Source organism: Seriola aureovittata, chromosome 6 (assembly GCF_021018895.1).
Source record: "Seriola aureovittata isolate HTS-2021-v1 ecotype China chromosome 6, ASM2101889v1, whole genome shotgun sequence".
NCBI lineage: Eukaryota > Metazoa > Chordata > Actinopteri > Carangiformes > Carangidae > Seriola > Seriola aureovittata.
In genome coordinates, this window is record NC_079369.1 from 28,789,691 (window position 1) to 28,812,092 (window position 22,402).

General features: G+C 39.5%; 2 protein-coding genes and 1 long non-coding RNA gene across 3 annotated transcripts in view; 2 read left to right on the forward strand and 1 right to left on the reverse strand.

Annotated features, from left to right (window-relative positions):
- Positions 1–5: 5 nt before the first annotated feature.
- On the forward strand, positions 6–2,765 carry LOC130170614 (uncharacterized). The gene is made up of 2 exons (XR_008828019.1): positions 6–96; positions 222–2,765. It is a non-coding gene; the product is annotated as an uncharacterized LOC130170614 (long non-coding RNA).
- On the reverse strand, positions 2,505–9,137 carry calr3a (calreticulin 3a). Its single transcript, XM_056378087.1, has 9 exons — positions 8,947–9,137; positions 8,084–8,185; positions 6,690–6,893; positions 6,418–6,512; positions 6,114–6,323; positions 4,795–4,908; positions 4,535–4,678; positions 4,342–4,434; positions 2,505–3,455 (listed from the first exon to the last, which is right to left on the reverse strand). Exons 1-9 carry the CDS (start codon positions 9,038–9,040, stop codon positions 3,234–3,236), a joined length of 1,278 nt encoding a protein of 425 aa, XP_056234062.1. The 5' UTR covers positions 9,041–9,137; the 3' UTR covers positions 2,505–3,233.
- Positions 9,138–14,857: 5,720 nt separating this feature from the next.
- arhgap39 (Rho GTPase activating protein 39) overlaps positions 14,858–22,402 on the forward strand; it is an 86,129-nt gene continuing 78,584 nt past the window's right edge. The window contains exon 1 of the mRNA XM_056378088.1: positions 14,858–16,741. Within this exon, the coding sequence (XP_056234063.1) occupies positions 16,731–16,741 (11 nt within the window). The 5' untranslated portion in view covers positions 14,858–16,730. The remainder of the gene's footprint in view (positions 16,742–22,402) is intronic.

The window sequence follows — 22,402 nt, forward strand, 5'->3', positions numbered from 1 at the left end:
GGGTTGAGCACGGACGCCATCTACTGCTGGAGGTGAGGTACAGCACAGTGCCGCCTTCAGGTGGTGTCGGAAATAAGCCAGAGTCCGAGAGCCCAGGTAAATGAGACAATAAAATGGTGTCTACATATAATTTGTACATATATATTATTGAAAAAATTTGTAAGTACTTGCTATTGGCATTTTGCATTTTTTATGTCTCATCTCTTCATCTCCCGGTTCAGCTTCATCTGACCCTGCATCTTCTTTCATCCTAAATGATGTGATGACCCAGACAAAGCATTCATACTACGTAAGAAAAAAAAAGTTCCACATACTTTATAACTCATAGAGGTGATTCTAGAGTTGGTTGGGGCCCTAAGCAAAAAATTGCCAGGGGGCTCCTCCAATCAGCGCTCATCACCATTATGGTAATAATCTGACACCTACGAAAAATGTACAAAATCTAAACAATTTTTATTGTAAATGTTCACATTTGTCAAATTTAAAAAAAAAAAAAAAAAATGAATAAAAACATGACAAAATCCTCTTAATTTTCTAAATTTACACATGAAGAACAATAAAACCCCAAGAAACTAAATAATTCAACATTGTCACATTGTAAATAACCGACATTATAAGGCCAGTGATCATCAACAAATACAGCACTGATTCTAAAAATGCTGCCACTATTGCTCTCTACTGACGAAGAGCTGGTGTTCACATTGGTAGAATGTAGTAAGTTGGCACAATATTAATATATAGAACAATAAAACATTGCAAATAACTTCAAATAAAAAAATAATGGTAGTGTATGCCATCACGCTACGTTAGCTTATGAAATGTGGCTAGCTGCTGTTGATCACTAATATTCTCCGTGAAGATATTTAAGTTGTGAAAGTGTCACCTGTCTTATGGTTCTGTAGGCTCCTGGTTGATCTGACACCACTGTAGCAGATTATCTGGTTCAAACCTAAACCGGGACTTTTAATGACTGTAATGAACATGGATTTTGGCACTATGATCCATTTGTGCTTAGCAGAGCACACAAGAGGCACTGGAGGAAAGAACAGTGTCCAAGTCCTCTTCATGTTTCTACATCATGAATGAATGAGTTCAAAGATACTTGTCTCATTTTCATACCAATATCACATGGAGGTACTCCTCCTTCTGATACTGTTGTTTGGGCTTGATACTCAACTGTGGTCACACTCCACAGAAGTGAGGCTTCACTGTAAAACACTTTTTAAGTACTGACCTAAATGTGTGTGTAGCATCATGTATCATAAAGTGTCAGTATTAGAAAGCTGTTATCAAATGCTTGTGCACTAATGCTGTGATGAGACATTTCCTGATATCAGTCACAAACCTTTAAACTATGGAGGCTACTTTAATTCATTCTTCTTTAACACTGATGGACTCAACAGTTTGACACATTTTCTGAAATGAAAAACAAGATGTTTAAGTCAATGGAGAACTGTAGAAAGTTGACGCTTACAAACCCATATACAGTATAAACTATATCCATATCTAAACAATTTTATTCCGCCGTACTGGTGACATCAGTAGCAATATCTCAGTAATGCCTTGAAAGAACTTATTCAAATTTGGCACAAACCTTCACTTGGACTCAAGGATGAATGGATTAGATTTTGGTGGTCAAAGGTCAAGATCACAGTGACCTCACAAAACACGGTTTTGGCCTTTTGAACACAATATCTCCGTAACACCTTGAAGTAATTTCTTCAAATGTCATAAAACACATTACCAGGACTGAAGAACGAACGGCTATGATTTTGGTGGTCAAAGGTCAAGGTCAGTGTGACCTCACAAAAAACTTTTTAGCCATTACATAAGACTTCACAGCAATTATGACAACATTTCACACAAATGGTTCATATTTTCTATGACTGGATAAACAGGGATGTAACCTGAAACTAGTCTGAGTGGAGGAGGCAGATAACCACGAGGAGAGGATTCTAGTTTACTATTGTCTTTGTAATAATGCGAGTCGTATAGCTGTCTCCTCACCTATTTAACACACATGAGAGACAGACACAGTGAGAGGTGAGGAGAGGTATGGAGAAAAATAATTCTTCAGGGGCTGTGAGGCTAGAATGGTTGGTGTGGGAGTTGCACATAGAACATGACATGCCACTCAGCGGTGTGAATTTACTGCTCAAGACTGTTGGGTGTAGTTGAAAACTCAGAAAAATCTAGCAAGTGACTGAGTTGAGTAGATTTTATCAAACATTCAGTTACCAAGGTCAAAAATAAACTGATGATATTTAACTTGTTTACAGTAAATTCCCCAAATTAAAGGTTAGGTTATCTTATCTAGGTTATATATTAGGAAACTATCACATCAGTACAGATACTGTTTTTTTAAAGCCTCTCAGCAAAGATCTGAGTGGTTACACGTTTGTTCAGGTTGTTGTTTGTTTCCATTCTGTCACCCATAAAATCTTTTTCACATCATACTCAAATAAAGCCAACAATGTTCACACAGTCACCACTGAACACCAAGGTCAGGTTGTTGAGAGAAGCTTCAATTTATTCACTGAAACTCAAAAACAGTGTGCGCCCATGGGACAGTCACTCATCCAGGACAATGAGGAAATGAGAATTGTAAAAATCACAGTTTCTCTGATGCAGTCTCACTCTCTCTCTCTGTCTGTCTCTCTCTCTCTCACACACACACACACACACACACACACACACACACACACACACACACACACACACACACACACACACACACACACACACACAGAGTTGGAGGAAGGACATATGCACAAATCAGAGCTTTGTGTTTTTAGGGAATGAATGTGATGATTAAATAAATTATGAAGGGGATCAACCAGAGACGAACAGTACAACTTCACACAGGAGAACAAAAAAGTGCATGAACCCTCGATTGACTGGACATCCAAAGGCAATAATAAAAATGACTTGGCTCTGTGAGGAACTGCAGGGTGCACACACACACCACGTTCAGGAAATCACATTAAATTAGAAAACACACGGAACAGGAGGAAAAACATGTAAACCCTTCTCAACTTTGAACACTAAAAAAAGCAACAGGGGAATCAATAAAAAATAAATCTGATCTGACCCCACCTTCCACCCTTCCCCCACCCCTACACCTGAATAAAAGGCTGCTGTATGAAAGGCCAGAGTCCATAGGGCTTTTGCTAATTTTCTGTCATTAGTCTGAACCTGCAGAGAAGCACACAGCAGTCCTCCGGCCAGCTCCTCTACAACTCGTCCTTCTGTGTGACGTCGCCGTCCTCCTCTGTGCCGGCGTCCTCCTCTGTCTCATCGTCCTGTTCCTCATTGTCCTCCTCACCATCCTCTTCATCCTCCTCCTCCTCCTCCTCCTCATCACCCTCAGCGTCCTTCTTCTTGCTCTTCTCTTCCTCCTCCCTCAGTTTCCTCTCCATGTCCTCCTGCTCATCCTTCATCTTCTTCTCTGGTTCCTGATGGGAAAACAGGCGTTGTTTTAATGTTTTGAACAGGAGGATGCTGTTGTTAGACTACAACAATCTATACACTGCAGATGATATTGTACATTAATAACTTACTTTGTATTCAATAAATTCATTAAAATGTTTTACTGTGTTTCCACTCATCAATGTCATTTTGTGCACTGTCAGTAGTGAGAGCAGTCACTATATAAATTCATTACACTTTACTCTTTCCGAGTAAAGTTTGAAGATGCATTTAAGAGTTCAGTTATGGAACGCAACATATAATAAAATTTGCTTCTGAGACCAAAGTTCATCTTCCAAAAATAATTACATTTCCCCCTCAAGTCTTACACTCCAGCTTGTGGACAAATGGAGCCAGAGATAAAAACCTGCACCCTACGTTTAATGGGCGAGCCTGAATGTGACCATGACAGGTCAGTAAGAACAAGCTCAGACGAGAATGCAGTGAGAAAAGCCTTTCTACTTTTTTTCCTCTGCATTTTCTTGTACCCATTTATCTATATTTGGGATGGCCAATCACTCTCTCCTGATATGCTTCACCAAGTGACCTCAAACAACAACTACAATGATGTCAAGTCAAGTACATTTATTTATATGATGTCAAATCATAAGAGAAGTTCTCAGGGTACTTTTTGTATAGACCCAAGACTCCCTCACATGGTTCACCTGTGGCTGTCACTGTTTGTTTGTGTGTGTGTGTGTGTGTGTGTGTGTGTGTGTGTGTGTGTGTGTGTGTGTGTGTGTGTGTGTGTGTGTGTGTGTGTGTGTTAATACGCTTATAATATAAAGTGCTACTGGGAATCAAACCCTGCAGATGTTTTATGTTGTGCTGAATACACACTTCTGTGTTTTGTATTTCAAAGTACAGTCCTACCTTAGTAACTCCCCAGGTTTCCTTCCCAAATTCCTCAGCTTCTTTGACGTCATCGGCGATCAGGAAGTTGTCAAAGATGGTGCCAGATTTAACCTAAACAAAAACACATTCACATTATTTATTCAAGAAATGAAGACGTGAAAGAAGTGATTATTCTTCTTATCTTGACTCTCAGTGGGTTAGTGGAAATTACCTGCCACAAATCCAGGCCCAGGACACCAATGCTGTCAAACTTGTACATTGTGGCATCGTGAGAGTAGTCTGGGTTGTCGATCTCAGGGTGGACCCAAGATCCCTTGTAGTCAGGGTTGTCAATCTGCTTGGGTTTCCACTCTCCCTGCGAAGACAAGACACCAGGAGTTAGAACTACTGATGGTGTTGGTAAGTTAGATAGAAGTAATGCCTTCACAATATTAAATGGTGATCAATCACAGCTCTGCCCAAGCCCTGTACCTTATACTCTGGGTTGGTGATCATGGCAGCTTCCCACTCTCCATCCATGTCCTCGTCCCAGTCATCAGGCTTCTTGGCATCAGGGTCAGGGATGGTCTCTGGCTTGTCCCAGTCCTGGAAGACAGCAGGACCGGAGTCACTAAAAATACTTTGTCATAACATGGTGCACACTGGGCTATGTACATGAAAACTGAATTAGCTTAATTTGACCCTTGACTATTTGACACAAGATTATCAGTTCTTTAAAGCTGGTGTCAATTTTACTTTGAACAGTTGTGAAAACAATCAAGTGATTTAGACTGAAATATGATTTCAGATGAGAACATGTAAGATGTAGAGGAATCATCACAATTAATTGATTACAATCAAACAAAAGCAGAAAAGATCAAACACACTGATTCTGAGCTTCAGTGGTGACCAGTGACGAGAGGCCAGTAGAGCTGTGGTCTAGTTTCTTACAGTGAGAACCTTACACAGTCTTCCTACAGTTTGAACCAGCTGAGACTTATTCCTTCAAAGTTCTGTGACAATCAAGCAAATAAAGGATGAATTTTCGTCTCCTAATCTTTAACAAAACAGGAATCATTTATATTCACAAAGGCCTATGAGCGCTGATTGTGTTGCAGAGTTGTCTGCACCTCAGTTTTATTCTAGTTTAGCTGAAATACAGGATTTTTAAATCTTTAAAAAATTATTTATGCTAATATATACCATTAGCCTCAGCAACACATTATGTTCCCCTCACCTGGTTCACTGTGGCTGTCACTGATGGTTTGTGTGTGTGTGTGCGTGTGTGTGTGTGAAAATACGCTTATAATATAAATAGTGTAATATATCATAATATAAGATAATATAATAATAGTGAAAACCCTGCTGTTTATTCTGGCATCATGCTAAAATATTGGTGACACTTTTGAGGTCAGCAAAAAAAAAACATCTAGGTCATACGATCAGTCGTTAACATAATTATGGTGACAGACATACGTAGAACAAGAAATCAAGACTAATGTCCAGGAATCTAGTCCCAGTGCATGCTGGGAGACTTCACACCTAGCGCAATACACCTAACTCATTGTGCTCATCCAGACACATGATTGCTGATCATGCTTTCAACTCTCTAATCATTTTGCTTTTATTTCAAAATAAGAGCACATGGTCATTCAAGATAACTTTATCCAGGATTAACAAATCAATCCCCAAACTGTGTTAAAAGAAACAAATTATCTGTATGAGAATTAACAGGATTAATTAAGTATGTTGTAAATACAATCAGGTCAAAAACACAAGCCATGACACATGAAAAGGAAGTGGTCTCCCACCTCAGGCTTGGTGTCACTGGGGTCGTCGATCTTGGCCCTGTCGTCCCAGTCACTGGGTTTCTTGGCCTCGGGGTCCTTGATCTTCTTTGGGGGCAGTATGTCCCAGTCCTCCTCCAGGGAGCCAGACTCAACCTTCTCATTGTTGATCTTCACCTCGTATGTCTGGTCTGGGTTCAGTATCAGTGTGTACAGGTGGGTCAGCTCGTCATCCTGGGGAGAGGGGGTAGGAAAGTTAGTCAGCAAAAAACTTCATGTTCAGAAGACAAAAGTTTAAATAATTCCAGATGCTTTATGCAGAGACTACCTTGCATTTGATGTCTTTCTTGATGAGATGGTTTTGGCCCTTGTAGTTCAAGATAACATGAACCTTCTTTGTGCTGTATCCACAGATGTCAGGCCCTGGAGACACAGGTCATGGTATATATTTAATTTCCTTTATTTAACACTGCACAGGAAGCACAATAATGACTAAACTTCAAACACAAAGAAATCACTGCAAACATCCCTCCAAATGCTCGCCAACAGTTGTGTTCTACGGTGAACCTCGGTTGACTCTACAAGACAAACATGACTCACCAAACATGATGTAATACTGAGAGTCTCCGTGCATGTCACTCTGGTCAAGAGTAGAGGGGAAGATTTTGACGTAGCCACCTCCGCAGTCGATCTTCTGCTCGTGCTTGACAGTGAACTGAATGACCAGGGGCTTTCCCTCATTGCTGAAGGGCTCAAAGCGGGCAGACATGGCGTAGAAGCGGGCGTCTTGGCTGGTCTGAACACCTAAATAGAAGCAAACAGCTGTTAGCATCAAGATCTCAAGGCTTTGTTTGCAACTGTGTAGTAGTAGTTCCAAGTTTTATAATGTCTATAAAGAATTATTTATTCCTTGGACCTTATCAGATCACATCTCTTCCCCAGTTTGATGTTTGGAATTTCTTATTGATCAGGTTTCCATTGTTTTTGTATTTATCAAAAGTGATCATGAATTTTTGTGTGCCAGGTTCTCAGTGAGTGAGATATAACCAGCTGGGCAAACTGGGCAGCTGCCCTAAAAGTTCAGGTTTGTGCTTCCTTCAATAAATATTTGTTTATGAATACACATCACCGTCTCTGTTGACTATTCCCATCTTAATCCTTCAGTTAGATATGTTAGCCTTTACCTCTCTTTTGGAACATGACGTATTTTACTTTAATGGAAACTTCCGAAAGTTCCATCTATTTCTCTGTGGCTTAAGGATGTCATGTATTTGAAAATTAGAAAAGATAATATTCTTTGTGAAAGGTGCTTCAGCAAAGTGTTTTCATAAATGGAACTCTGGATCACTTATTTGATATTTGAAATATTTATTCATATATTATAATTTATTATTGGTGTTATTTTCTATACAGAGACAGTGTTCGTGAAATCTTGACCTCAAGGCCTTATTTGAGGGCCTGGGGGTGTTCCTGCCATAAAAAAGGGAAATACTTGTAATCATATATTTCTATATTCATTGTTGTATCCCAAATGAAAATATTATAAAAAAAAAAAATTAAAAAAAGTACACATCACTATACTATAGTATAGTATAGTATCAGCAGACATCAGTGGGTTGATGTGGAATCTTGAGATTGTGTCCTAAAAACGCGCCTTGTCAAAAATGTAGTTTTTGTGTTAAATATTTTTCGATTCATTTGTGTTTAATTAAACACAAATCACACATTCCACAAAGCAAATCTGGAGCCAGGGAGAAGTCCAGAAAATTGTACCCAATACATTAAGAGGCTGGGCTGTTAATAGGGGCCCAGGGCCTCTGACAGGTTATTCCAGTCTTGGAAATAATCTCTGCTAAGAGCAGGTCATACACCAAACCTGTTTTACCTACATTTGCATGATAAGACACTATAACCAAGCATCTGACATATGCAAACATGCTAATTTCAGACAAATCCATTAGAATCAATTGTGTCTGTGACAGAGTAAGAATGACCTTTATCAGCCTCGGCGTCCCCGTAGAACTTTCCAGCGCTCAGTTTCCATTGGCCGTAGTCTGACTTGTGCTTTGACTCCAGCCACCGGCTCTTCCATCCATCTGGAACACAGCAGTCACACTCAGCTGGTCACTCACGGCAGTTGCCTACTTCTGCTAGTTAATGCAGTATTACCAAACTACATTACACATCTATTGTAGTGCATGTTTCACATCTACATTACATTGCTGCACTGCTTTTGCAGCACAGACTTCATAATTAAAGCTGATGTTTAAAGAAAATAAAGTCTGAAAGAGGTGTTCGATGACAGGGGTTTGGATTTGACACCAATACCATTTTCAGTCTCCAGTTTGTACAGCTCACATCTGATCTTGTTAGTTTTTCCATCGAAGTTCTGCTTCTACTCTGACTATTTTATTCTATTTTATTTTAAGAGCTGAAGCAGCACTGCAGCCCAGCTGGATTTCACCTGAAAGACCTCAGCGCTGTTCAGAGAGATATCAAAAGTGAAAGGAACTTATGAGGATGTCACTTCATGAATTATTTGGTATTCTAGTTGCTTGACAAGATAAAGAGAGCTTACAATTTAAAAGCAACATTAGAAGATTTACTTTATTGCTGTATTAGGCTACTTTACCTGTATTTTTAAGCTAACATTATCTCTCACTTGACTAATAGAAATGAGATGGCCTAGCTCCTTTTTCACATGCTAAAGTAAAGCAGTAAGGTTATTTTATGTAACAGAGCAAACACTGAGGAGAGAAATGACACTGGTGAAGTCGGTTAAAGCAGACACTTTGACAACACAATCATTCAAAGGCCTACACAGACTATAGGAGACGTAGAATTGGCTGTACTGCACCTCCATCCTGAAACTGTTCCTTGAAGTAGACGGTGGCGTCAATAGTGGCAACTATCGACGCAAAAACTGCAAGAAAGGCCACTGGAAGCTTCATGTCTGCGGCTTGAGTCCAGCTCCTTGGGGTGAAGAGAGCAGAGCCGAGGAGGAAGCAGCTAATAAAGACCGGAGGAAACGTAACCCGAGAACTTCAACTGCACCGAGCCCTGCACAGATGGCCGCTGCTCATTGGACAAACGTCTAGCCAATGAAATGAGACCACGAGTTATATTTCGGAAGAGCTCGGGTGTAAGCGGACGAAATCGGAGAAGGGTGGGGGCGAGAGAAGTCCAAAATGTGTGATTCATTCCTACCTGAAAATAGGAGCACCTTATAACCAGCTTATGTTGATCTGATAATGATATTATAATGACATTATAATGCCAATGACAAGAACAGGATTAACTGGTTTATTAAAAAAAAACTGGTTCCACTGAGTAATTAGTTAAACTCCTGATTCATTAGTAACGACTGCGGATGACCGGCTGAAGATGTCCCTTTGTTTGGTTTGTTCAGTCCTATAAAAGGTGTGTTACAGATGTCCACATCCTCCACACAATGACCAGTTGGGAAAATAGGAATGTGAGGTGATACTTGATTGTTTTCTATGTTATATGATGTACAAAGGTTTCATATCATATGGTAACCACCTTGTGTGTGTGTGTGTGTGTGTGTGTGTGTGTGTGTGTGTGTGTGTGTGTGTGTGTGTGAGTGAGTGAGCAAGCGAGTGTGTGTGTGTGTGTGTGTGTGTGTGTGTGTGTGTGTGTGTGTGTGTGAGTGAGTGAGCGAGCGAGTGTGTTTGTGTGTGTGTGTGTGTGGTGTGTGTGTGTGTGTGTGTGTGTGTGTGTGTGTGAGTGAGTGAGCGAGCGAGTGTGTTTGTGTGTGTGTGTGTGGGTGTGTGTGTGTGTGTGTGTGTGTGTGTGTGTGTCATCATGGTAAATGTCCCTGGACACACCTACAGTAGCAGGAACTACTACTGAGGTGGTTTTGGGTACTTGGGCAGCATGGTTTGATTTAGGGGGGCTTTGGGGGAGTCTGACTTGGACCACTTTACTAAATGGACCATACCATTTCTAAACCTTGATATTAACTTTTGCTTAAGTTACAGTTAATGTCAGCTAGTTTCTAACTTTAGCCTTAATTCTCAGTTTAGTTACCTAATGTTAGCTAGCTAACACATATCATTTCCAATGTTGCCTCAGTCATTAGCAGCGACACAATGGAGGATTAGTTGTTGTAGAGATATGTTTTGACATCAATATAGAGTTTATTATTTCATGTTAATAGTCTTTTGTGCAGCCGTGGTGGGTTAGTTATTCTTTTTGATGGACCACAACAGCAGGGGCCAGCCTTTTAAAGGCGAATGTCACTGACTGACTGACCAAGTGATCACTGGTCAGACTAAAGCCACGAGAGAGGAAATATTGTACTTCCTACCCCACAACATTTATTTGAAAGCTTTAGTTTAACAAGCCAGATACTGTAAGAATTGTAACACTTCAGTTCACTGAAGCACGTGGCTGCAATGCACTGGGATCCGAGTAAACCCAATGTATAAGTAAATGCTGACCCCCCCTGATTATCATTGTATAATTCACACTCATTTGGGAAGGTGTTTACATGCCTGTGGACAGATTTTGTCACCATGATACCATCACAACTTTACAAGATACAGTCACGCTGAGATCAAAATGAAGGCCGAGTTTGGAGATGGGTCTGGGTCGGCCCCTGAATCATTTAATATACTGTATATGTAGTACATATGTAGTGATGACTACTGAGCACTCATGTAATAATGCATTATTACATGATGCAGTTGACATCACATAGCAAAGTGTATGAATACTAATGTCAATGTGATATTTCAGTTTTTCCTTTTTAATAAATTAAAAAAAATTTCTAGAATTCTGTTTTGACTTTTTTTTTATTATGCTGTATTGACTGTAGATTGGTGAGGGGAAAATGATTTTTTAAAATTTTTATTTTGGCATTAGGCAGCAACATAATAAAATGTGAAAAAATGGAAGGGGTAAGATTAATTATAATTAATGATTAATTAAGATAATTTTGGACTTAGCTTTATATACAGAGCCAAGTTCTATATACATCTAAAGGAAAATCAAATTAAACAGACAACATTTAAGAGAGCCACAGCACAGGGTCTGAACACAAGTCTAAATGACAGTTGATTGATTGAAGATTTTTCTAATGGGTTTTCTGTCTGATTAAGAGTTTTTTAAGTGACTTAACTGAAAGGCATCCATACAGTGTTTTTTTTGGGGGGGGGGGTCTTTTTATGCCTTTATTTGACAGGACAGTAGAGAGACAGGAAATGGGGAGGCGAGGGAGGGGGAATGACATGCAGTAAAGGCCGTCCGATGCGGGACTCGAGCCGGGGCCGACTGCGGCGAGGACTGTGGCCTCTACACATGGGGCGCCTGCTTAAACCACTACGCCACATGACGCGCCGTGTTTTCATTTTTTAAGGGACTGATTTCTTTTTATGAAAATGTGAATTCAGGGTGTATTTATCATGATACTTTATTTAAATTTTAAATGTTGGTAATTTTTAATCTATGTAGCTTTAAATTCTTAAAAGTCTGTGCACAAAACTCATTATAGCAAAATCCCCAATGTATTACAATCCATTTATTCATCCATTACAGGTCCCCCAAGTCTGGGGTTTTCAGTGGTTAAACCACTTCATGCACTTGAAAATATTTCATTCATAAAAAAGCATCTTATTGATCATATTGATTTCTTAAAATTAAACATTATTAATATAATTATTTCTGTAATAAGAAGAAAATTAGTTAATAGAAAAGAAATAATTAACTCTTTATTTATGCAAAAACATTTTTCTTTTCAGCATCTTGCTGACATCTTGAGTGAAATTAGCAAAAAAATATAAGTAGAGTACATGTCCTGACTTAAAAACATGATCAGATTCTTCTTTTGTCACCACGTTGACAGGTTATACATAAAGTTTCAGATTGGACACGATAGAATTAGACATTGCACAACGTTTTAATGTCTGATTGGATGTGGGGAACTAGAGACCAACAGATAAGAGGAGGAAGTTATCACTTGAACCTTTATAAACTGCAGACAGGCTGTGATTGAGTGTGAGTGAGTGTAATGCATGTATTGTGGTAAAAAATGACAAAAAATGACCAAAGTCAGAATATTTTATGGTACAGAGTCTTTCAATCAAACTTTTAACTTAAGAGAGTCAAGAAGAATGTCAGCCATAGGGGATGAGTTGTGTATAATTATTTCAGGATGTAGGTACAGTACCTGTTTGTATCTGTCTGTATAATACATAAATGCTTCTCTCCATATAATAGGATTTACAATGTAAAAGAATGAACTTTGGTTTGAGATAAAATAATACTGACACTTCAATAAGTTTGTCCAGGCAGTACCAACAGTGGCCACAGATGGTCCCCACAGTCTGTACTAGAGGTCAGAGTGAGTTCATGATAAATGAACATCACTGATCCCTGCATGGAAACTGAAACTCAACCTCGGATAACGAATTAGTTATACACTCAAATTCAGATTTTGTTTTGTTAAATGACGAAGATAAATTTCAGGTTAAAGTTCACAGCAACAGAAACAAAAGTTAGTGTGAAGAATTCTGTCAATACACTGTACACGTGCCAAGTAGATAGATAGATCGATGCATAGATAGATAGATAGATAGATAGATAGATAGATAGATAGATAGATTAACAATAATAAGTAAACAATAATCTGTTCTGCAGCGCAGTGAGATGAGATGTTTGCTGCAGCTGTAGCTGCTTCTCTGTCCTGCCAGAATGTTGTTGGTATAGTCCAAGATGGCCTCCATCTTACATTGCATGCATCTGTCCACTTCCTGCCAAGCACAGACCCAGCCTTTTTGAGCAGTTTGTCCAGTCTCCTTGTGTTCATGTCTGACATGCTGCTGCCCCAGCAGACTGCAAAATAAAAGAGTCCACTGGCAGGTCAGGATCTGAAGCTTCTATAGTTCCAGTACCTGATTTATCCTGTCAGTCCAGAGGCAGCCTTCGGCTCACAAGCTCAAATGAAGGAAGCAGGAGCAGACAGCTGCGAACAGGTGAAAAGGTTTATGATAGGGTTCAGGGAATCAAAAACAGTTGTTGACATCCACATTTTCCTTCCCCACCAATCAAAAAGCAACATTCTGCCAGCTGACTCCACACAAACTACTAGCTAAATAAGACCATGTGACTCACAAGTGCTCCTCCTTTCCCTAAACTCAACATAGGTAACCTCAGCGATGGTAACAGGTTGGTGCAAGATCAGCTAATGCTTATAACCACATTTAAACATTACATTACATTATTCATTTCAACCACAATTACTTGATGAAATTGATGGATATGAGATGTTTTATTAATGAATGGATAAAAATAAAGAGCGGTGAGCTGCTTTACATGTGTGCTAAACTCACATGGACACGAAACATGTCAACACAATCTTTTCTACAGTTTCTATTCCACAATTACAATTTATATAATAAAAGCAACACTTGCAATGCTGCAGTAGGCTTTCAGTGTAATTGAAGTTAAAGCAGCAGGAGGATGCTCATAATGATGTTAGTAACTATGTACCAATATTTATAACCCTCCCTATGAACTTAAAACTTGTCAACTAATATGACATAAGATCAAGCATCAACCTCCAAGGCTGAAAAATAAAGCTAACACTGAAGTGTTAAAAGCTGCAGTTCCTCTAATGACCACTAGAGTCTCGCTCAATCCCCATAGACTCCCATGTTAAAATGTCCAACTTTACAGCAGAAATAAACATGTTTACATCCTGGTACAAAAACAGTTTTGGTTCTATGACTAATTTCCTCCTTCATGACACCTGTTTATACAACTCACCTGTTTACATTTTTATTAAGGCTTGAAGTTATGGAGAATTGAGGGCGTGGCTTCTTTGAGTGACAGGTGGGAGAGCGCTACAAACTGATGTCTCAGCTCCACAGAAGCCCCACCTTTTCAGGCACTGCCAAGATGGCTCTTCAGGAAGCTGTTGGGGCGTCACAGAGACTACGTACAACTACTTGACAGGCACTAGTGGAGGAATTATCAACTAAAGTAGAAAATAATGAAAATAAATTTGGGGTATTTCTTGAACTCAAAAAAGTGTTTGGTGGCTACAACAACACCTGACAATCAGACACCTAACAACATGTAAAAAGGCTTCCAGGTATGAGCCTTAATTCAGCAGGTATCTTATTTGACAGTTATCACTATGTTTGTTGCTATTGTGGATGAAATTTAATTTATAGGTTTACAGTTCAACTTCATATCTATCATTACTCTTTTTGTTGAAGTCAAAAGCAAAAACTTTAGCTAACATTTGTAGATGTGGTTTCTAAATTAGGCTCAAATATTTATGAAACCAAATATTTACATGTTGTCTGCTGAATGTCCACCTGGGGCTGCAATCAGGCCATAACTTTTACACTTGTGTTTTAGTTTTATTTATGTTTACACTTACATATTTTATATATGGAAATTCAATATATGTACATATATTATGTTTGCGTAAATGTAGGTGCAACAGAATGTCGCACGTATAATTTTGTAATCTTGTGTGTATGTTAGATTGTGAACTGAGATTAGATTGTGAGTGATTGTGTTGTGTTGTGCTGACTGTGTCAGCTCAGTCACTATGGAGAAATGTGAGTTGGTGATTGTACAAAAAACTGGAAGTGCAGATTTAAGACCAAAGGTGTGGTGAGAAGCAACAGACCAGGATCAGGAATTATCTTTTGTTTAATACTGTGACAATGACGTGCATGTACCAGTTATGTGATGCTGATAGCATCACATAACTGGTGTGATGCTGATAGCATCACATAACAGGACTTCAACTTTTCAATGATCATATCCCAGCACATTTAGAGCCATGATAACAAAATGACTTTGGTGGTGAACAGGTTGAACGTTGTTCTGATGAAGTTGTTGATTCCTGCTCTTCCATGTTTTGAGTTCATGTTTCCTCTGTGCGCTCATGAGTTTCACCCCACAGTCACATGGGAGGATGTCTCCAAATAGTCATCAGACAGGCTTTGAATAGGAGAGTCTGTATTTCTGTGGTAGCCCTGTGATGCATCAGAGACTTGTCCAGGGTGCCCCAGAGCATGCTGGGATTGACTACCACCTCCTCCACCCCGACAGTGGAACAAGAATGCAGTGAAATCTCTGGTGATCTCTGCATTAGTAACAACAGTCCTATATGTACTGTCGTTTCCATTCAACATCAGTGCATCACCACTTGAAACAAGCAATACCCGTTTTCGTTTGCGTCAAGGTAGCTAGCATTAGCAACACGAATACCGGAAGTTCTCAAATGTTATCTTCAGAATAAAATAGTAGGTGTGGACATTTGCTTTTGTTGTTGATGCATTTTCTCTAACTTTGGTGAATCTGTGAGGAAAATGCTGAATTTTGTAGTGTTAACCTCTGTGGACTGATTCTTTCTTTCTGCTGTGACTGTACAACCAAAACAACTGTGGCTATTATTATGAGAAAAATGATCAAATTGGAGAACATCTGTTGGAGCAGGTTGCCAGTTGTGTCTGAATTGTTTTACCTTAACTTAAATAGGTCCACAAGTATGTAGTGTAGACTCATAAAATACACCCAGTACAGCCACCTTATTATAAAAGCTTTTGGGACATCAAGAAATTGTCTATTTGGTTTTGTAATTGACATTCATTAAGGGATAAAATACTTTCCATTAAATTCATAAAAAATGGTAAATGGACTTGCACTTATATAGCGCTTTTCTGGTCTTAATACCACTCAAAGCGCATTACAATACTTGCCACATTCACACCCTGATGGAACAGCCATCAGGGGCAATGTGGGGTTCAGTATTTTGCCCAACAATACATACATACAACTAATTACATAAATGCAGTAAATTAAGCTTTTCAAGCTACTAATTGTTATTTTGTATCATGAGTCCCTCATAATGTTTTCCTTTTTTTAATTTTTTTTTTTTATCATACCTGTATATCTAAATGACTATGATATTCTAACATAAAACTAGTGTACTGCTTCAGTTCTGTATCTCATTTATATTTTCTGGGATATTTTTATATTTATGTAACCCTTATGTCTCAGCGGTTGGTAGTGTTCTCCAGTCTCGCCAGGCTGTGGGTGACTGCTACAATTTTCTTTTAACTGTCTAATCACCACCAACACAGCAGGACAGTTGACTCCACTTTATTCTTCTCACTTAGCAGGACATGTGCATCCACACCTTTCCCACTGCAACAATGCCAGGTGGGAACCAAAAATGAAAATAACCAACTTAAATGTTACAACTACAAATTATATATGAAATAAAAAAGTACTGCAACTGATAACAAAATTATATAATAAACTAAAGATGTAATCTTAATTAAAAAATATGATAAACTCAAATAATATTGCACTACTTAATATAGCCTACAACACAAATTAATATGGTAAACTTATGATTAAAATAATCCAAATATGTACAATAATTAAGGTACATTTACAAAACGGATGGTACGCTTACACAGTTGGTGAGAGGCTTTTATTGTGAAGGCGCTGATCAGACCCGGCGTTTATCGTTGTTGAGAGCTTGACGCTGGTCTGGCAGGAGTGACTCGTTGACTGCGGCGACCGCAATTTCGGCAACATGGGAGACGTTGTGGGATTTATTCTAAACGGATTTTAACAACCGTCGGGAAAATGGCAGAAAGGTGAGTCTCTCAACATATGAGGTGTGTTTTTCCCGCTCGCTGTTGTTTTCGATGTCTCCTCTGAGAGGGAGGCAGCCAGCCCAGCGACGAGGTTAACAGCGGTTCGTATGGTCTCTGTGCCGAAGCGGGTGTTAGCTAGCTGGTCACTTAACCGCTCACGCGCTTCAATCTGAATTTCATTACTCATAAAGGGAAACATATGTGTGAATCCAGACTTGTTGTGTGTCCGCTCGCCGGGTCGCTGGTTGCTGGTTTGGGCATTTTTCCTCAGGATATTCATCAAGGTGGAGGGAGCGGTAGAGGGAGGCTGTACGGCTGGATGATGATGAGGATGAGGATGATGAGGATGATGCTGTTGCACCTGTCGGTCTAAATTGCCGTCTCTTTGCTGAAATGCAGCTAACCTGCTTTCCTAGCATGACGCTAACAGCAAACCCACCGATGAACCATTATCAGTGCGTGTTGACGCTCGGCTCGCCAGGTTGATCCAAATCCACACTCGCAGCAGCATCTCTCATCATCATGATGGATGGAGGCGCCTCCCATGAGAGGAGCCACTCGAAATGGAGAAGTGTGGCACCATCCCGTCATCTTTGTAACACCACCTGATTTAGCTCTGTAGTTGTCAATATGCAGAAATACTCCGGCTTCCAAGTCTGTGCCGTATAGAGAGACCCGGCACCAAATTCCTTTACAAATCTCTGTTTCATATGAAGTTGCTCTCTGGCAATCTCGCGTGTTTTATAACACGTAACCCTACAGCCATATTTGTATCAGCACTTCCCTGTGGGAAGTTCGGCATTCACATTATCTATCAATGGATGAAATTACTAGTAAAATGTCCATTTTCAGATTTGTATTGTTCGCTCTAACCTCCCACTTATGAGGGCGGCGAGGCAACGACTAAAAGTCCAACTTGTACTGGATGAGGTGTTGCCTGGTTTACTGGATCATCCTGGTATTGGAGACAAGATGCTAATGATGCTGATTAATGCTCCCATGTTGTATACAGGGCATGTAAACCTGCTGTTGGCCAAGGAAACTTTAAAACAGGCGGAATTTGAATTGAGTTTGGCGTTAGAGCAAAGAGAACAGGTTTCTTTTTAAATGATGTTTTTACAGTTGAATATAGACAATGGCAGTTTCTCGGCAGCAGCAAGCTGCTCACAAGTCTCTGTTAATATTTGATGGCTGTTAAATTTGTAGGGCTCATGTAAATCACCACTGCAGGTCTGCCCTGTGGGATCTGCAGCATTATACACACACTGACATGTTTGTCAGAGGCCTATCACACAGATGGGCCAAATACACTATCATTATTAACAAATGTAGTGATGACTGACGACTGATTAGACAGCATTTGGTGTGGTCACAGATGTGGGTCAAAATATTATCAGCTTGCAAGGTCCGTTGTGGAGATAATGGCTTTGATATATACTTTATTTAATCAGGAAGTCACATTGAGATCAAGATTTAATTTATTTTTATACCTGAGAACATAAAAATAAAATAAATGCCAAAAATAAATATTAACAGCAGAAATACAAATGCGAATATACATTCAGGTATTATTACAAACAAGTGGACATGTGTTAATATAAACAACAATCAATATTGTCAAAACAAATGATGAATCATGATGAATCAAAACAAGATGATGACATAAACACTCATAACTGCAAGTTAGAAGAGAGATTTAGTAAAATAATTGCACCCCAAGTCAGTAAGACTTCTAATCAAATTTTTTAATTTTCCTGTTGGTGTCAGTGTGTCCAGTTTTAGTCTTTTATGCAAGTTATTCCACACAAATGGGGCGTGGCTCTGATAACAGTGTTTCTGCACTTGGACCTGCGGAAGCCTGTTTGTGATTTTTATCAGAAAAATTTTACAATTTATGGATTTTGAACAATCCAGAAGAAAAGCATCAAACCAGTCTGTTTCAGACCGCCTGCTCCTCACCAACCAGAGGAAGCAAGTCCACAGGAATAACAGCAGCATATGAAGTCAGTCAGTTTCACTGTGAGCATGCTGATGTCTTGGTTGAGGTTGGGTTATAGTGTTTGTATATTTACATTGTTGTATTGACTGGTAGTGCAGAGATGGCTTTGCTTAAAGGTCAAGAAATGAACCTAGTAAGAAGTGCTGAAAGGATTAATCAATTAGTCAGTGGTGAGTAAAGGGATAAAGCATTTTGATAATAGATTGTTGGTTAAAGTCATTTATCAGTCAATACTGTCAAACAGTCTCTGGCTCCAGCTTCACCAGTGTGTGCTTGTGTGGCTTTCGCTGTATTATATGAGTGTAAACTGAATGTGTTTGGGTTAGTTTGGGCTCTCAAACCTCTGCTGAGCAGTTCTCACTGTTTCATGAGATTTGATGGACAAAACAATCCAAGTTTTTGTGATTCTGGTTGATGAATTGTCAAAGATAATGAGTAATTGTTATGTGTAGCACAAAAAAAACAAAGCAAAATGTGGAGCATTGAACTTCAATACTTCATCTGGAGCAGTGAGTATTGAAAACTGTGAAGCACTGCATCTTTGTTAAGATAGTTCCTGATTTCAATCTAATCTATTATTTAGACTAATTGTTGTTCAGCTGCTTGTGTTTGGACTAAACCTGCCCCAGAGGAGTTTTAGGGCCAAATGATCATATGACAACATTTTAAGGTAGAATCACAATTCAGGATCTGAATCGCGAGTCTCCCCACAGATTTTGTTGAACTCATGTGATCACATGATTAGTTGTGCATATGGTTGCCTGGACACACCCGCTCTGATTTTATTCTGAAAGTCCTGACTGGAAGTTGTGATTCATATCTTTCTGCTGCTTTGACGCTTGTTTTGGATGTTTGTCCGCTGACAATGCTGTCTTCAGTTTACAAACTGTCACAACCAATCAGGCTTTTTGCTTAGTTCACATGGAGTATTCATTTGGACACCACAGTTATTTATTTATTTATGAGGTATTTATAAGGCAGTTCTCTGGTCCTGCAGGCCAACTCTAACTCCACCATCTTGAACTACCGCTGGTGACGGTGGCCCTGGTTCTGCTCAGGTGGAGATCTGGTTTATGTGGAGCTGCACCAGAGTCACTGAGGCTGCAGAGCAGAACAAGGACTGCTGTCTCTAGCTGCAGTTAGTGGGCTAGCTGTTAACAGTTAGCAGCGATTGGACCAGGGAAATGAAATATCTAAATATATTAGCTTTTAATGACACGATCTGTAGATCATATGCCAATATCACCCACCACTAATTACATTCATGTTGTACTAATTTGTTTTCCCAACTATGTTGTGGATGCAAACGGATTCACTTGCCAAACACATTAATTAAAACATCTCATTATGCTGAAAGAAAATGTAATTTGTTTGGAAACATGTTTCCTTCAAAATGTATTTGGTGTCACATGGAATTGGAATTAACAACATTGGTTTGTGCTTAAATGTAACATTTGAGAAATTTGGCTTCTTTTGTTATGTGAAAAAAGGGTTTTGTAATAAGAACATGTTTATTGTAGGCTTGGTATTAAAAGCCCTACATCACGATCATGAGGACTGGGACCACGCCTCCCTGGGATTTTTTAACAACATATAAATAAAACAACAGACTTGGCATAAAAAGAAAATCAGTCATTTGTGAAAGTTGTTGCACCCAAAATCTGAAACTGGAAAAATATGTGTGTGCTTAAACTTTGCACCAGAACGGTGTAAAATCAAATCTCAGACAAAATTCCTGGTTTTATTTTGTTGTCTTTGCATGTAATTGGTCAAACTCTCGGTGATAATGAGGGTTTTGTGATGTGGGTTCAGTCAGTAATGATGTGAGGAAGGTTTCACTAACTTTTGCAAGAAACCACACAACTCCAAAAGTGTTTTTTTCCTAGGGGAAAAGAAACACTGCTTGGTTTTGTGTGGATATCTAAATTTGCAGTTATAAAACCTTTAACTTGTTTTTTACTCAAACTGGCCCCTAGTTAGCAGAATGCCTTTCAACAATTGTGCATGAATTTATGAAGTTTTTTTTTTTTTTTAAAGTTATGTGCATATGAATAGTGGAGCTTAATGTGATTGCAGCTGCTGTCCAAACTCAAAGTCTCAGCATGTGTTGAGGTTGCACTGAATTCTAGTCTGCTGAGCTGCTGTGGGTGAAGAAATGATGTGCACTCTTTCTCTCAGTGTGATTGTTAAACGGTGCCACTAATTAAAGGCTGTTTTAAATGAGGCTGTAAAGAGGAATTTTCCTTAAACTCTGTGTGTGGCTGCAGTGGAAATATTAGTCACCAGAATGAAAAGAAACCAGGTGGTATGAGGGTACGAGGTCTAGCAGCAGCTGATGATTTACTGCTCCTGATTGGTTTAATGATCAGTGCTGAACTTGGAGCAGTCCACACACACATGGCGTCTCCACAGTGCTCCGTCCACATGTCTGGCAGTCAGCTTGACATTTGATCCCAGCTGTAGGGTGGGGCGTTGAGCGTGTGTGTTGTGCCAGCAGCACATGGTTGAAATATTCATATGATAATGGTTGAGCCACTAGGCTGGTGCCATGTCTGTCACATACACTCTTGTTGTCTCCAGCATCTCCTGCTCAAGGACATGAAGAGGTCAGGACTGTCTGCTGAGGGAGGGGCGCTGGACAAGAATCCAGCTCCAGACACAGTTGTGTCCTCGGCGCTGTAGTTTGTAACCAACTGACTCAACATGAAGAGCCATTATTAACACTGCTCACATATCTACATCACATGCAAGTCTCACTGAGATTTGACATAATCATTATCATTTCAAAATACTGTTCTGTTACACTATGACCCCACCAGATATTCACTTGTGATGTGCACCAATCAGACTGTAAATAAAGATGGACGCAGCCTGTGTGACATCACCCACAGGTTTCTGAAGCTCAGAGTGAGCTGCTCCACCATTGACTTCTTGGCACTGTCTGATTCACAAGTCATATTATCATATTATATTTGCATGAAAAATCCTCCGAGAGCCACCAACACCACAAACATGGCCAGGAGCCAACTGTGATTGCACCCACCTGTCACTCAAAGAGGCTATGTGACACAACTTTAAGTCTTAATATAATGTAAACAGGTGAGTTATATACACAGTCGTCATGAAGGAGGAAATTAGCACCAGAGACCAAAACTGTTTTTGTACCAGGCTGTAAACATGCTTATTTCTGCTGTATAGTTGGACATTTTAACATGGGAGTCTATGGGGACTGACTTCATGCTGGAGCCAGACTAACCCTAACCCTACCAGTTTGAGAGGGTCAAACAAAACACACACTGTTCAGTTGCATTATGGGAAATGTAGGATCCAGCACTTTTGAAGCTTATCAAAGGGAGTTGGATCTCCCATTAATAGTGTTGGCAGTTTGAGCCTCAGCTCCTTCACTCCATATGTTTGAGTGTCCTTGAGCAACGGACATAGTAACGTATATAGGCTGAATGGCGATACATTATATGTATCTTTGTGTTTTCTATAAAATGCAAAGACAGGGTTTCCTTTCCTGTTTGAAAATAAACAGCTGCAAAACATGTAAATGAAAATTTATATAACATAAATATCATATAAATATTCAGTGTTTCTCACAAGCTGAGAATTTAATTGTGGTGGTAGGGGTCACGTGTGACTCAAGCAGTTTAGATGGG

Excerpts from the sequence above, each read along its gene's own strand:
- calr3a (XM_056378087.1), bottom strand. The coding sequence starts at position 9,040 with ATGAAGCTTCCAGTGGCCTTTCTTGCAGTTTTTGCGTCGATAGTTGCC. Across the intron at positions 6,894-8,083 it reads GGACGCCGAGGCTGATAAAG|GTGTTCAGACCAGCCAAGAC; the intron begins GTCATTCTTACT and ends GCTTCTATTTAG. Across the intron at positions 4,909-6,113 it reads CCAGTGACACCAAGCCTGAG|GACTGGGACAAGCCAGAGAC; the intron begins GTGGGAGACCAC and ends GCTGTCTTCCAG.